The 16,844-nt window shown below is 39.0% G+C and overlaps 1 protein-coding gene across 2 annotated transcripts in view; it reads left to right on the forward strand.

Annotated features, from left to right (window-relative positions):
- The window catches only part of LOC145446757 (small conductance calcium-activated potassium channel protein 2-like), a 29,675-nt gene that overhangs the window by 2,863 nt on the left and 9,968 nt on the right, over positions 1 to 16,844 (forward strand). The window contains exons 3-9 of one of the 2 annotated variants that reach the window (XM_080325111.1): positions 672 to 752; positions 2,502 to 2,597; positions 3,817 to 3,957; positions 7,250 to 7,422; positions 9,011 to 9,115; positions 10,417 to 10,558; positions 12,403 to 12,513. In XM_080325111.1, the coding sequence (XP_080181237.1) occupies positions 672 to 752; positions 2,502 to 2,597; positions 3,817 to 3,957; positions 7,250 to 7,422; positions 9,011 to 9,115; positions 10,417 to 10,558; positions 12,403 to 12,513 (849 nt within the window). The remainder of the gene's footprint in view (positions 1 to 671; positions 753 to 2,501; positions 2,598 to 3,816; positions 3,958 to 7,249; positions 7,423 to 9,010; positions 9,116 to 10,416; positions 10,559 to 12,402; positions 12,514 to 16,844) is intronic. The other variant, XM_080325112.1, reaches the window with a different exon arrangement.

The raw sequence follows: 16,844 nt of genomic DNA on the forward strand, positions 1-16,844 counted from the left end.
AAATATCTGTCTTGGCCATCCTAGTTTTTAGTCATATGCCTTGGTTCGAGTCTCGCACAATGACTCGAGTGCAAGTCGAGTCAATACAAAAATTGAGTCGAGTCGAGTCGAGTCATTTTACCGTTTGAAAATGACTCGAGTCAATTCGAGTCACCAAAAATTCGCGAGTCGAGTCATTACAATCCTGGTCAGGTAGTCAATCTAGCTGCCAATCTATGCGCAATGGTCACCGTTATAATATATGATTGTCGGTATGTGAATATCTTTATTAGCATACGTGGTGTTGTCAATGTCCTTTGAAATACCAGTGATTTAGTGCAGTGGTTCCCAAAGTGGTAGATTCTGTCTGACTACTTGTGGATGCAACCTACTTGAATGCTAAGGAAAATAAGAAGGATAAATTCACTGACGACTTCTGGTCTTTAGGGGCCGACAAAGATATGTTGATTGTTGATCTTGATGAATCAATAAAAGTTTGAGAACCACTGATCTATATTTTGAACATTGACAAATCAAGTATTTTTAGTCCAAGACATAGTTATTTGAAACATTGTAATACAGGAGATGTCAATGGTGAATTTATGATGTCAAAGTAATCATTGTGTACACCGGATGTTGTGCGTCAGGACAGTAGAAAGTTTCATTGTACTGACGAAACTTGCAATTTTTAGGGTGAAGATTTCAAGTGCACGTCGGAAGATCAACTAAAACATATGTTAAAAGGAACAATTTTATCAAAGTGTGCCTGGAAGGTATGGGTCGTCATTTCTTCATATCCTAACACAGTGGTTCCCAACCTTTTTCGTCTCATCGCCCCTTTTTGAAGCTCCACGCCGATCATCGCCCCCCAAATATTGGGAACCAAAAAATGGGAATACAATCTGGGATAACCGGCGAGTTGACTATTAAAAAAAGGTCAACTTTTCGGCTCGACCTCGAAATTACACTTCTACAGCTAAATGTTCGTGAGTTGACTAAAAAAAGGTCATTTCTCCGACTTGACTCCTATCAGGACCGTAACAGCACTTCGTCAGCCCCCCCCCAAAAAAACGTTGGTCTTGGGCCCCTATAGGGTGATAAACCAAATCCCAGCCCCCTCAACCATTCGTTACATATCAGCTATACCCTATTTCATGTGCTGTTTGGTGAGTCACCGTACTTCGCCTAAACGCATGAAACGAGAAAAATTTATATAATTCATGCTTGAATCGGTCAATATGGTCGGGAATTGCATATATATTGCTATCAATTTTTTATCCTCTCTCTGCTCATGTAATCAGATTTGTCGGTAGAGCTGAGTGTGGTGTCTTGGAAAAGGTAGGACCCCTAATTAATATTTTAACATCTTCGGGCGGACCCTTTGTTATATTGACTTCGTTACATGATGCAATTTCGTGATCTATGTCTGCTATTTCAAAAGATATGGATATCGCCAAAACGTACCAAACTAAAAGACGCATATTGTTTCAAATGGGTATTTCTTTAGTGCCATATAATTTTTCCCTGCGGTGTGGCATTTGTCTTGCCGGGTTCAGATCACCAGGATAGGAACATTCGACGCCAGCCATTGAGGCGCCTAAGGACAATTAAACATATATGTTTTGATCAGCACAAGGGCATTCCTTTTCGTCCAAGGTCTTCTTGCTGCTGATCGTTCTGGCACACTTCTCGGAGTTGCATGTTACATGGCCTATAACTTCATATGTATTGGTGCGTCGTGGCACAGTAATGACCGACGCCGAAGTCTCCATTTCCATAAATCATGCGTATTTTTCTTGGGGGAAGGGTACCCAAAAATCAAGATATATGACAATATTAAATCGCGCCCAGCGTGAAAATGTTATTAAAAAGTTGAATGAATTTATTAAAAAATACTCTATAATATATGTTAATTCACGAAATAATTTTGCGCCCCCTTCGAGTTCGGCACCCGATTGGGGGTTTGGGGTGCGGCAGTTATGGCCCTGACTCCAATACAGCCGTTTTAACGCGCCATCGCCCCCTTCGTTGTTTTCGCCCCCTTCGTCAGTTTTCGCCCCCTTATCGCCCCCTTCATTATTTTCGCCCCCCTGAACCGCCAAATCGCCCACGTTGGGAACCACTGTCCTAACATGAAATTACGGTCCGAAATGATGACGGATTTCTGGATGGCCGCTAAAATTCCTTCGGTTATTTCGGAAACTTGTTTGCCTTATTTAGTGACACTAGTATTTCCTGCATATCAATGTTGTTCATGATACAAAAAAATCATGTGAAGTATAAATTGAAAATATTTGGGTTTATGTCAATATGAATATACTATTACTATCCAATTGTATATTGAAGTTCTGCACCTCCAAGAGTCGTTTTCATAATTGTAAAGAAAATTCATTGATAATTTTTCTGTTATAGATTGGTTTAGCGATATGTGAAGGAAAAAAAATATATGATGCCTAAACCGTCAAAGTTTGGTGGTTATTCGTAGTTCAAAAAGTAATTATTGTCTTTGTTTTGAATTTCAGGAAACGCATTTCTCCTTGGCCTTGAAATCGTTGATATCTATTTCTACTATTGTATTGGTGGGGCTTATCATTGCTTATCATATCAAGGAAGTGCAGGTAACAGTTGATCTTCTACGTACTGGATTGATTCATTTGCCTTAACATGATCAAACTTCATATAATTCCAAGAAAATGTCCTTCGTTGAACCCATTTATCTAATTACCATCGACACGCGGACTCGATATATTTCGTTTCTGCTGCATAAATGATTCGAAGATTCCAGAGTAGTTGTTTTTCAGCAATTTGCAGTCTGTTCGAGTGTATTGATGTCATTTCTAGACCCGTTTTCATTCCCTGGAGGTAAATTAAAATTATGCATTACAGCGGCACGCCAGCGCGGAAATCGCGTCTCTGTAATAAATTTCGTGGGGGAGTTTTGCGGAATGCGAGCATAAAAACATCATTTTGGGACAGATTTATCGCATTCGTGACGCATGGGACGTCATCCATGGTGTTAATCTCAAATGTGTCTTGTATATTCGCTCGATTTGATGCGGAGATAGTAATGATGAAAAGGGATACTGACTATTTTCTGTACATTGATCATTGATATTATTTTACTGTATAACTTGCATTCGCTATGCCATGTACATCTAAGGTGTCCACATTAACTGTTCATTATATTGCAAGTCTTGTGATACCATATCTTGAATCGATAAAAATGGTCATGACGTGGTACGGATGCTTACAAAGATATTTTTCCCAAGAAATAGGCTAGGTGCTGACCTGGTCCTATCTGCTGCAGAAATCGCTTATTATGTTATGCTCCCCCAGAGGTAACCACTAAACCAGTTTCAGCAGTAGTGCACAGGTTACGGAGATAATGCTATCCAGTCATATGCTGATAAAACGGAGTTGAATATGTGTTGCGTAGTCCACCTGTATTCGGGCAATAAGACTCTGTCCGTCGCTGGAGATAATGCTGTACTTTGTGTATTATTTTGTAGTAACCACACTTCAATGCTGATAAGAATATATGCTAGTTTTTGTGGCGGCATTGAATACTGGACGATTGAACTTGAACATTCTGATTGATCTGGTCGCACGTTGTTTCATAATATTCCCAAGTGGCATACACTCAAAATCCCATACCAGCGCTGATTACTCAATCATGGGAATCACGGCGTTGACCGCTAAATGCAAAATCAATAATATGTGTGGCGTTAATCTGGGAGAATTTCATAAAACAATGAAATCTATCCTATTCGTAATATTACTCGGTATTAATGTTATGCGGGCCCATGATCTCTGCGATGTTCTGTGTTTTTCTCGCAGCTTTTCAAGATTGATAACGGCACAGATGATTGGATGGTCGCGTTAAGCGCTCAACGTCTATTTCTGGCCTTTATTGAAGTGTTGGTATGCCTCATACACCCCTTTCCAGGCAACTTCACGTTCGTTTGGCACGCGAGACAGGTACGGTGTGAATATGACTATGTAACAGTTCAGCTGTTCTGATATATCAAACCTAGAAGCCTTATTTGTTGAGTATGTTCCGTGAAAGTAAACTCGACACGAGTTGGCCTATTTTGTACTAAGTCCGATTTGAACAAGATTTGTATTCTGTGTTACCATATCAGGAAGTCCATTTATGATTCAATTGTTGTCAAAATTAATTCATTGTTATGTGTATTCCGTCACATTTATTTCAAGATTCTGACTGTATAGTGTTTCTTGAAACCCCAACACCGATAGCGCAATAATTTCCGTGTGGCTGATCAATGTTTGATCACATGATCGCATCTACTCTGTATCAATTATTTAAAGACAACCGAAATAGGTTATCTGTGAATTACAAGATTGATATTTTGAAAGTTTTTGGATTCGGAATTTTGTCGGGCATTTTAAAATGAGTGACTGTGTCACCTTAATGTTACTCAATATTACGTACGTACTATTTAAAAAATAAAAATACACTACTTGCTATTCACATTTGTAGACTTTTTCAACAACTGTAATTTTGGGAACCAGTACTACACTAAAGTATACTGTGCGTCCAATAGCATTTTTCTTACCGCTCGGTTCATGATCTTGGTCATTTTAATGTGTGACTTCATAACAACAAGCATAGTAGACTAATTGTAATGAATATTTTGGAGATGCAAATGTAGTGCATTGACATTAATTGAAAACTAGAACATATTCATCTTTTTCAAATTATTTTAGAATTGAAATTGTAGCTGCATTGTTTTTTCCGAATCAGATTAGAATTGCTGAATTCGAGAAACTTGGAATTGAAATAAAATTTCGAATTAGCAAGGATATACAACAAAAATCACGCGCATTTCGTATCTAATGAGTAGGGCGATTTTTTTACCAAGAAACCGTAAGATTTTGACTTTGAAAAACTTAATTTTGCAGAATGTTACCCTCATGTACATAAATTAGGTGTTTTCGCACATAGTGTTGGAATTGTACTGCTTTTCTTCATTTCTGGTTGGAACTGTCTGTTATTACCGAGTAGTTTGGCCTGAAAAATCTTTTTTGACTTATAAACTGATAAAATTTTACATGAAAAAACTTTATTTCAACTAAATCGCGACCTATGAAGAATTCCAGTTGTTACATCACGCATTATAGTAGAACTACTTGAAAAGCATGTATGTTGCATCATTCCGACAACATGTCTACATCACAATTTTTCACCATGCGCTTTTTGATATAAGAACCAATGGCCACGCCGTCTTGCTTCAGTTTAGATATCGCAGTACGTTAAGACTAACACCATGTCAACCGTCTACAACGGTGGGCTTACGAAGTAGGCTACAAGCTGTGAGATGTAAAATGATGAGTTCACCGACAGTGCGAACATATACGATACAAACGAAATGCAGATTCCCAAAAAATTTTGACTTTGCAAACAATTTTGACAAAATTTTGACATATCAAAAAATCGCCCTATTAATAAGAGTTCATTCTTATAAGCGTTAGAATTGCAAATGTCCGTACAACAAGCTTGGCATGTGTCGCACTGTACAGTGCCCCTGTCGCATTTTCAGGAGACCAGAAATTCGATTCGAATTTAAATTTATAGAACCATTACACAAATTCACAAATTAGACTAGAATTAAAACTCGAGCATAGAACCATTTCATAAATTTGATTAGAATTAGATTAAAGGCATTTCGTTCTAATTAGTTTAATCCAGCGGTGGGCAGACCGGCTTCACGCGCGAGCCGCATATCAAAAATCTTAGAGTGAAAAGGGCCGCAACACAAAAAATCAAAGATACAAATTTATTGCCGTAATTTTCCATGTATGATGCACAAAATTTTCCCGAATTTTTGGCCTAAGATCGGGGTTGCGTATTATGCATGGGTACAACAAGCCTTGAAAAAAATCTCCCTCGAAACATAACTTGAAATCACCCTTTCTTCATGTTTGTTTTAATCGCGCATCACATTCAGCCATCATGCCCCGTAATTCGTATTATCAGTGTTACGCGCTGCCAATTAGCGTCTGCGCTGTGCAACAGCTAGCGATCTCCCGCTGAGTTAGTTTGCCGTTTGTACGCGAGCGGAATTCGGTCATTGGATTGCTGCACGCGTGTCGCGCACGCGGCAATGCTCGCTAATTTATCGCGTCGACTACAGGCCTGAACAATCGCATTAACAACATGCCATGTGCGCAAGATGTAATCGCTAGCCTAAACAGTATAGTCGCATCTCCAACAGGCCTGGTGCGCACGACATAATCGTTTGCCTGAGCAATCGCGTCTATAATAGGCCTCGTGCGCAAGATTTCGACGTTGACCTGAATTACCGCGTCGCGGGCCTCGCAGGCTTTGGCTGCTATCCACTATCGTTTTCAGACAATGCCGTTAAATGTATAATGATTAGCGATGGTCAAGTCATGATTGTTCAGCAGTGACATCGCAAAACAGAATGACATCGAGTACTAAAACTCAACTATTCATGTACTGCGAATGCCGGGTGCGTACTATACATGGATACAGGCTTTTTCCCAGAATTTACACGCCATTTTAAAGATGCGTATTATACATGGGGGCGCATCACGGTACATCACAATGCAATGTAGGCATGGGGCTTTCCTTTTCTCGCAATTATCGCTCGACGACATTTTCTTGGCCAAACTCTGTCGTTATTGCTAGCCTTTACAATAGCAATGGAAGAGCCGTGTTCACCATTGCTATAGCCCGGAAATGATTGCGACCTCCGCTGGCGTGATTAATTATAAAGTTCATTGTTGAACATAGCGATTTATTATTATTGATTGACGACCAGGCACCATTGCTGCGGGTGAAACGTTTATGTGAACTTGATTCGAGAGTTCAATTGGAAAATTCTAACCCTGGATTGCCACCTTTCCCTCAATTTTACAAGCTTCACAAACCATAAGGAAAGAAAACGCACAATAACAATACGCATATTGTTAAGAGGCAATAGAATGCATCAATTTATAATCAGGTTAAACCCATAGCAAAATAGCTAAACGCATGTGCAATCATTAAAAAACCTCAATCAAAAGTGCCGCAGCTTGCCCACCCCTGGTCTAATCGGACACTTTGAGCTATTTAAGCTCAAGTTTGGTTAACGGCATTTGGAAACACAGCCTCGGTAGACACTATCAAGTACTCCACTTCTTGTAAAAATTGCAATGCATAATTATCCTCTTTGCACTTTTTACTGTTTCGAAAGTTGCGGTGGCTGTCGGCATGTTACAGTCAGCACTGTGAACTCTTGTACAGGCCTTCACAGGTGAGGTGACGGCCATCACCGCCGACGTGGACGTGATCCTCTCCATCCCGATGTTTTTGCGGCTTTATTTAATTGCCAGAGTGATGTTGCTGCACAGCCGACTATTTACGGATGCGTCATCCAGAAGCATAGGAGCTCTGAATAAAATCAATTTTAACACACGGTAGGATTCACTCGAATATCAATTGGCGTTTCGCTGTTTTCATGTTTCTCACGGTAGATCTGTCATTAACGATCCACTAAGTCGATGGAATTACGGGTTTCAATAAACAGCATTGAGAATGCCCTGTAGCGTATTTCGCTGCAGTGTGGTATCAATTCAATCTGGAACATATTGTGGAATTGCTCTATTGTCACAACACCAAACACACAACTCACTGCGATATCCGTCCTTTTCTCATTATGTCTGATTTGACCCAATTTCAGCAAGTAAAAGTGAAGTTATTGGAGTAGCATAGCTAAACGATAGAATTTCCCACCATAAATACTATTTTTTACAATTCCAAAATTTTCATATTGAAATAAACCCGTATATTTTTGGTTGACGCTCGTCGGGGGTCATCGCCAGCGACTATTTGAGAATTGGGAAGAACGCTGTGTGTCATTGTACATATATTTTGTGATACTATTGTTGGTATAGCGCTACCAGTACAATGTTCTATTCAATTGTATATTGTAGTTCTGTACCTCTAAGAAACTCTTCAAATCCAAATTCTCCTACTTTAATAACTTTTTTTCAAGTTAGACAGAACCCAGAAATCGATGTACAGTGTTTTTCTTAGTCAACCTAACAATTTTATCAACCAGGCACTAAGATTTGAAGAAAAAAAGAGTTATTTTTTAACAACCATACCGTGTAGGCTTGTAATTATATGTCTCATACCACATCCAGTTCAATTGTTGAATGTGTTGTATATGCTTAATTAATGTGTTACTGCTGACACGATCGTACTGTGAAATGAATAAACATTGAAGGTACGTTTTAGTTGGAGACATTTGCTGGGGAATTCGTTGTTTTGAAACTTTATGCAAAGAACCGGGAGGTATTCAACGGGAGAACCCTGATGGTTATACAAAATTAATTTGGCACGTGATGCATGAAGGAATTCGTGCATAATGAATACACCACCGTACACGCTGCATGATGTGCGATCCTTTAATAAATAATTATCGAATTAATTATGGATCTGTAAATATTGAGTAAAACGTGTGGAACTTAATTCTATGATTGGTGACAAGAGAATACGTCTGTAATTGATAGCCGCTTGAATTGAACTCTGTTGTTGTCAAAGTTACAACTCTTGTGAGTCATGTGTTAAATTGTGCGGAATAACTTGTGGCCTATTTGTTCTGGGCATCTGGATCTTTGGACAGATGGTCATGGACATGTAAGCGTGCGACACGATATCATAGGACACTTGGGCATGTGGGTTAAGATTAGGGTTGATCTAGGGTTGCTTGCTACGGTTATATATAGTTTTGTAAAGTGACATCTCATTGTGTCACCGTAAACCTGGCGTAGCTAGATTGATGAATAATAGTTTTTTGATAATATGGATAGTTGGGTACAACTTGCAAAATATTTGTAAGTAGCTTTTTAACAACCGCAACCCTAATGCTGGAAAATGCTATAATATACATGCATGATTTGTGATATATTCGAATAATGCAGTTATCTGATAACATACTTGGCGCTGAAAGGTACTGGAATCACCCCCCACCCCAATTTCTTATAGCTCTTATCTTTTCAGGTTTGTGATGAAGACATTGATGACAATTTGTCCTGGTACAGTATTGTTAGTCTTCAGCATTTCCTCTTGGATTATTGCGGCCTGGACGATCCGGATATGTGAAAGGTTCGTGCCAAGTTTTAGTGACCCGAGTCATGACATTTTTCATTGTCTCGACTTGAAATAAGGCCAGAAACCCTCTTATATGTTTGAATAAGCATCTTAAAGTGAGTTAAACCGGACTTGAACTCGAAAATGAACAGTGAATGACTAGGTCCCAGACTCGAGTGTCATCATTGTGACATTGCGGTGTCGTCCCGTTGCTCACTAACTAGGACTGGGACTTGACTTTATGATGAATTGAAAATGACTCGAGTCAATACTATTAAAGTAAAATTGACTTGTGACTTGGTTACAACCCTGGTTCGTGCCTCTAGGCCTGCAAGTGGGTGTGGTGCGGTAATAAAATCTATATTTGCAGATTACTCAGCTATTTGAAGTGTCGTTAGTCGATTTGCGTTAGCCACAAAGATGAATATTGTATATTCGAAAATAGCCTTCCCTGATTAACTGCAAAAAGCGTGCGGCACCACAACCAAGTCTGCTTTTTGATGCAAGTTACTTCAGACCATTCCGTTTCTATTTTTTTCATTTCCACTGTAAGTAATTTTGAAGACTTGGAAATTGCTATTTTTGGTTGTACTCGAGTAACAATTTACCAACTTGTACCTAAGCAAAAACTCTTCACCACCAAAGATCACCTCACCCAGCCTTGCCAGTCTGTGTTCTTCTGTCCTCAATGCCTTTATAAAGTTTATACGATGAAATTGGAATGCAATCAGCGTCTTGTCCCTGACTTTCTGTATTATATCAAAATATTTCATGTTGATTTATTAGATTTTATGGATTCATCGATTCGAGTGCTGGGAATCAAAAATTCTCTCGGAATGTATCCGTCTCGTTTTAAATATTCATAGATACGCTCGTGAATGACACTGCCATAAGTTTTGGCTGTGTGCCTATAAATTAACGCCACATGTGATACTGCATTTGTTATTATGTGAATTCTCGTGTGAATACTGGTTTCTTCATGTAAAGGAGATTCATAGTTGTTAATGTCATGTTAAAATATGGATGGAAGATTTTTCCCGACATACAAACAGATTTTACTGAGTGGATACTAGTCTGCGCTCTGGATTATTGAAGCACCATTTGACATATATGTATCACCTACCAACGCTTGCCACTTCGCTTGTCCTTTTTCTGTTTTCTGTTACTTTTAATTCAATGCCCATGCCTTTTCTTTACATATTGAAAATCTGCGCGAGATAAATAAAATATATAAAGTATAACGATATACATAAATCACGTTTTGTTTATGTGATTTCGACGCAGTCTTTGTGATAATCTGTGAAGCCTTTTTACAGATATCACGATGACGAACACGGAATCAGTCAGTTTTTGAATGCAATGTGGTTGATATCCATCACGTTCCTGTCGATCGGATACGGGGACAGCGTTCCGAATACGTACTGCGGACGTTCCATTTGCTTATTAACCGGAATCATGGTGAGTGTGGTCCGCGGCGGGCAGAATTAGCTGCTGTGAAAATGTCTGTGTAATCCAGTTTCGTGCCGAGATTATATCGCTCTGCTTTGGCAATCAACCTCATCCTAATCTTAATTATAAGCGGGACCGCGCAACTTAACTTTGAATGCTGACAGCAATGGAATGGCGATAGCCGCATGAGAATTCTTGATCGTAGAGAATACCTGATGGCCGCTAATCCTCCGAAAACTTTGTCCAATCAGCTAGTATTGGCGCGATAGCCCTATCGACAACAATTACTCATACGACATTAATTTTAATTGGTGGTATACCACCCAATGTAAGACCACACACCTGAATTTGGAATTCTTGCATTTGTGGAATCTCGGCACTCGTCAGCAATATCGATACTTGAATGATGCTAATGCTAATGATTCAATATCGTTAGCTTTGCAGGCGAACAGTTAAATTGTACGCCCCTTGCCAGTACTAGCTGTTTTGTCAACGAGAAACAAAGTGGGAGCCTTGAGATTATCTAGTCATTCAAAGCTTGTAGCAAATGGCTGCACAGAGGGGTGTTCAAATTTCACCGGCTTTTTTTCAAATTTCACCGGCTACCTGATAAAATTGTCAGGTTGGTTAAAATAACTCGGCACACCAAATTTCGTTCAATTCCAACCAGTAGCCGCATTGCTACAAGAGAAGAAAGACACAGATTTATTTTATAAAAATTTATTAAAAATTAATAAAAAATTTCTGTTCGCCCTATGAAATTACCAGATTGTCTGCAGAAACGATGCTCACCGAATTTGACTCAATTCCAACCAGTGGAAGCTGAGTTATTGCAGTAGAAAAATTGTATATGAATAAAATAGTAACCCGTCCGCCGTAAATACTATTTTATTCAAAGCCAAATTTGATGAGACAACCTAACAATTTTGTGGGTGAACAGAAAATTTTGAAATGTTTTGTAGTTATTTTTATAAAATGAATAAAAAACTTTCTTCTCTTAACGCAACGCGGCTACTGGTTGGAATTGAACCAAATTTGGTGTGCAGCCTTTAATTAGGTACCGTAGCCTAACAATTTTATCAAGCAGCCTATACAATTTGAGAGAAAAGAAGTCATTTTTGAACAGAACACCCCTGTCACACGTTGACGAAAGTAACATTTCTGCAAAATATTTATTGACCCGCATCGTTGTTGTAGAACCGTTACTAAACAAATAGGGTCGAAGAATGCCAAATTACAACAATATAGTATAATTGGCATTATTTTATTTACAGAATAATAATAATAATAATAATAATCAATATTTAAACTTTCCAATCCATTCATGCTGTTACGGTGTCATAGTGAGTGGTCCTCAAATATCAGTTTTCGTCAGGTATCATGAGGGTTTGTAGCAATAAAATTTTTACCTCTCTACGGAAATCCCAGGAAATTACATGGAATATTCATCGATTTTCAAAAGTCCGGAATTTCCCGTCTGCATGCTCGGCAATTAAACGCAGTTGAGGAGTCCACTAAACAGAACTGTAGCACGGACACAGTGTTATTCTGTAGCAATGGGCTGCACAAATTTTCATAAAAACCACAGTTCCCAACCTCTCACCCAAATAGCAAGGCCATCGATTTTGGAATTATTTCGATACTCGCAGAGCCACGCAAGACTAACCAATTTCCTGGCAATCATCAGTTTATTGCGTTATAGGACGATAATCCCTGCAAACCTATTGCAATATCCGAGCATCCTTGAAATATTGATGCGATACATTATCACCGAGATTTATATCTCTTTCATGCGACTGCCCCACTAATCTTCGAACGTCGATTTGTTCATATCCGTTTTCAATTCCGCCCAGGGCGCAGGATGTACCGCGCTCGTGGTGGCGGTAGTGGCTCGGAAACTGGAACTGACGAAAGCTGAAAAACACGTTCATAATTTTATGATGGACACGCAGCTGACGAAAAGAGTAAGATATCACTCACTGGTCGTGTGCATGACCGTTCAGCATGAAGGTGAATCACCGCCTTTTCTTCGCATTCCATACTCTACGTCTGTGTCGTCTTGTGTCTTTACTTTGCTTGCTTGGCTTGGGATACAGCCTAAGAGTAAGATACCGAAAGATTCTGCTGACACGGTCAAATGAAACAATACTAGTTCGAGCTTAGGTCAGTTATAACTCTCATGAAACGATTTACAGTCATACAAATATTATAAGGTATATCTATATTCAAAATCCCTGAAGATTGGTATTAGCAAAAGCAATAAGTGAAATGTATTTATTGTTCTGTTAGTCGTGGCTAGTGGAGGAATTGGCATTCTTATTTCTTGGATTTGGTTTTGTTCAAAACTGAGTAATTACTGAGCCTGATAAGGTCCGGAGTGAACACTGCAAAGGTCGGAATTCAGACCGCGGTCTGCCAGTTGAGTAGCCCTGGTCTAGTGCACCGGTTCTTTGCCTTTATTAACCCGTCGGACCATTACGATAATCTGCCAGCCTTCCGCCAGCCCAGAAGTTTTGCCTTGTCACAAAAACAATACTCGACCACATTTCACATATGATACATTGCTATAATAGACTGGCGCACAAAATTAACTGTGCATCAGCAACGGCGTTAAAAGAACAGAACCGTTAAAACGTAACTTTCACACAAAACAAAAAAAGATTATTATTATCGCTGTGGTACCGGAGTAGCCTATGTCCATCTTACACGTTTTGAGGGTATTGTTTTCATTTTCTTTCAGCCATATCTTGGCATGATTGGGAGCAATGTGAAAAAATATCCACGGCCAAAATATGATCGGAAATTTTTTTTTTTTTATAGAAACATGACTTTCTCAAGTTTGAAAAATGGATCACTTGTTTGAGTTGAGAGGTGTAGGCTCTTAAGTAGCTCTAAAAGAGTAATCAACTGCGCTATTGCTGTCGCCAGAAAGACGGCATTAGTTCGATTTTCAATTGCACGTGTCAGAGCCGGGGAATTCGGTGTGACAATTGACGTGGGATATTTGCTGTGGAGGATGTAATCGACCCTTATGCTTTGGTCTACGTCCGGATCAGACTCAATACAGGAAGTAGTTAAGTTTGTCAAATGCTATTCGGAACACACTCTAGATGTCTACGCTTTGGCGATCGGCGTGCTTTATATATAAAGATATCGTAGTTATTTCCATAGACACTCATTCTGTGATGAAATGTGGTTTTGGTAGGCGCTTGTATGATAGGCCTTGTATCATGGTATCTGGATATATCAATAAAATACATCTATTTATGTTACCACTCATAAATTATGTCATTACACCTTTGTCACGAAGATGCACTATGCATTTCAGAATGTAGCCACCTCCGACTAGCAGCTAAAAGTATCCGAATTCTTGACCAAATTTGCCTATGAAACTTTTTACACTTGAAGTAGTTTTGATAAGTCATGGAAATTAGTAATTGAGCACAAGTACCATCGCTATCTATCTACGACCACCTCTGTAAATGACGCACTGTATTTTCCGTTATTGGTGTCAAAATTGTGCGTCGACTTAGTAGTGAAAACCATACCCTTATTTTACGCCGCAGAAACACTGTAGCATTGCTGTACAGATATGGCCGGAAGTTTGACTTGATTATGTGATAGATTAAGCATCTCGTGTGGTCTTCAGATACTGTGTGTCGGACTGGGTTGTAATGACTCGACTCGAGTCGCAATTTCTTATTTGCTCGACTTGACTCGAGTCATTTTCTTAAAAATGGATAATGACTTGACTAGACTCGAGTCAATTTGTGTATCGACTCGGACCAAGTCATGGACAAATTATATATGAATTCTCGCGTATCAGCTGACTGATAATTGCAAAATAGGCCCAGAAAATTTATTTTATCTGTTAAAAAGACAGGTTTAGAGTGCGAAAAATGAGTATATTATTAATCCGAGGCCTTGGGTTCCATTCAAGCGTTTCACAGATGTGAGTTGAACTCGGCACTAAACAGCAAACACTGTGACTTGGACTCGGACTCGAGTCCTAGAGCTATGACTCTTCTCGTTGCTCCATGACTCGGCGGTGAATTGTAAATGACTCGACTTGACTCGAGAGTCAAAACTATAAAAGTCAAATTGACGCGTGACTTGGTTTGAACCCTGCTGTCTGAGTTCTTCAACGCATTTGTGACTTATCCAAGTACAATTCTGGTGTCAAATCTTGTGTTGTTTTTGTATAATTACATTGAATTCGCGACATTCACAACACAAGAAATAATCGCAAGAATTTTGACAATGTTTAACACGGATCACCGTAGGCAAGGACGTCTTCTTTCAGTAGCGTAAACTATTTAGTTTTCACTGCTATTGATCTATTATTGACTAGTCTCGACTTTGACGTCATCCTCGGCCCATGTTAAAGGACATAAGTCCATGCTATAATGCTTCTTAAGCTGGTGCTTTTTAACAGATCAAAAAGATTGCGGCAATGCAGTGAAAGCTGTCCCATCGTACATCGTAGATGGAGTCATAAATCATCGATAGATAAATTCCTTAAGCTATACCTTAGTTTCTGTTATGACTTCTTCCTTTCTTTTCACTGTATTCGATTCTTGCATCATTAACATGAAAATTATGATAAAAATGATGATGTTACCATTCCATGTATATATTCTTCTTCAAGAACATTCACATTGGATGTGCTGCTCCATTCATGAAACCCGTTCATATCATCATTGGACTCGTATACAGTGTTGGAATTAAAACAGCATGTGATATCAGGAATGTATATCATATCATTGTGTCCATCTCAGTAGGCTACCTCATATCAATTTCTATTCTTACCCACCGTAAATACCATTTTTTCAAATCCTACTTTTTGTACTCCAGTAATTTTGCTTCTGCGATTTGGAATTGAGCTGAATTTGTTATGCATCGTTTTTTCAGTCAATGTCACAATTTTATGGGGTAGCCGATAGAACTTGAAAAATTTCATTTTTATTTAATAAATCCAAATTTTTCTCTTGAAGCAATGCTTAAACTGGTTGAAATTGAACCAAATTTGGTGTGCAGGGTTTTTCATGCAACCTAAACATTTCATCAAGTGGCCAGTAAAATTTGAATAAAAAAGTCATTTTTGAACAGCCCTCGTGAACATTTGCCAAAATCGGATATTTTGCGTTCAAAACATCACATTCTTTCCATCGACATTGGATTAGGCCGTCAATGTCGAATCGAATATCTATTTTTACCCACCCAGAGTACCTACACTGATCGAGAGCTCAATATCACCTGTGCATGGTGATCAAGTTTTAACTACATTTGACAGTCATTATTCATAGGTTATCTCCCGGTGGGAATTGCGAATGCTGATTTGCAGATGCTGCCCACCCCGAACACTGATCTTATTACTTTGGTGGAAAAAAATGCCGCAGAGACATGTGGCGTGTGTCTGTCTTGCTGATGTTGTAGTGTGAAATTGTGTGCGACATTGCATGAGTCGAGACGGAGACGTGTTCACGTGAAGTAGACGGATATATTTTGGAACGTATTTAGTGATCGTGTGCTAAGAAGCATGAAATGTTTGTGCTAATTCTATTCAATCTTCTTGATGTTTTCGATCACTACTCACAACCACGGGTAGACTACGTCTCAATTTGTTTTATTGATGGAAACTTGTCTTTGGTAGGGCGATTTTTTTACCTAAAAATGGAAGATTTTGACCTAAAAAGTCAAAATTTTGATGTCACGTATGCAAATAAGGTGTTTTCGCACATACTGTTAAAATTGTACTACTTATCTTTATGTCTGGTTGGAACTGTCTGTCCTTACGAAGTAGTTTGGCCTGAAAAAAAAACGTTTTTGACTTGGAAACTGACAAATTTTTACCTGAAAATACTAGTATTTGAACGAAATCCGGCCCTATTACGAATTACAGTAGTTACATCACGTATTATGGTAGAAATAATTAAAATTTGTTGTAGTACAACCAAAGATGCTTTCCTACATTCTGAAGTAGAATGTGTTGGCCCTTACTAAGTAGCTTGCAAGAATGGAGAAGAACGTTCAACAGCAGCAGTTGTTGGCTGACAACGCTGAAGCTGTGCGCACACTGCTGGTGACAAACCGTGTTCATTCATTCTGACAATGTTGTTTACATCACAATTTTTCATCATGCACTTCTTGACATAAGAACCATGCAATGCTCAAGCAGTCTTGCTTCAGTTAGGATATTGCGGTACGTTGACCATAACACCATGTCAACCTATCTGTTTAATTTGACCGTTGGTGATTCACAATGAGCAGACAATGGGCCGTCTACAACAGTAAG

This window comes from Botryllus schlosseri, chromosome 9, assembly GCF_051294905.1.
Source record: "Botryllus schlosseri isolate E-star chromosome 9, Bs_hap1, whole genome shotgun sequence".
NCBI classification, from domain to species: domain Eukaryota; kingdom Metazoa; phylum Chordata; class Ascidiacea; order Stolidobranchia; family Styelidae; genus Botryllus; species Botryllus schlosseri.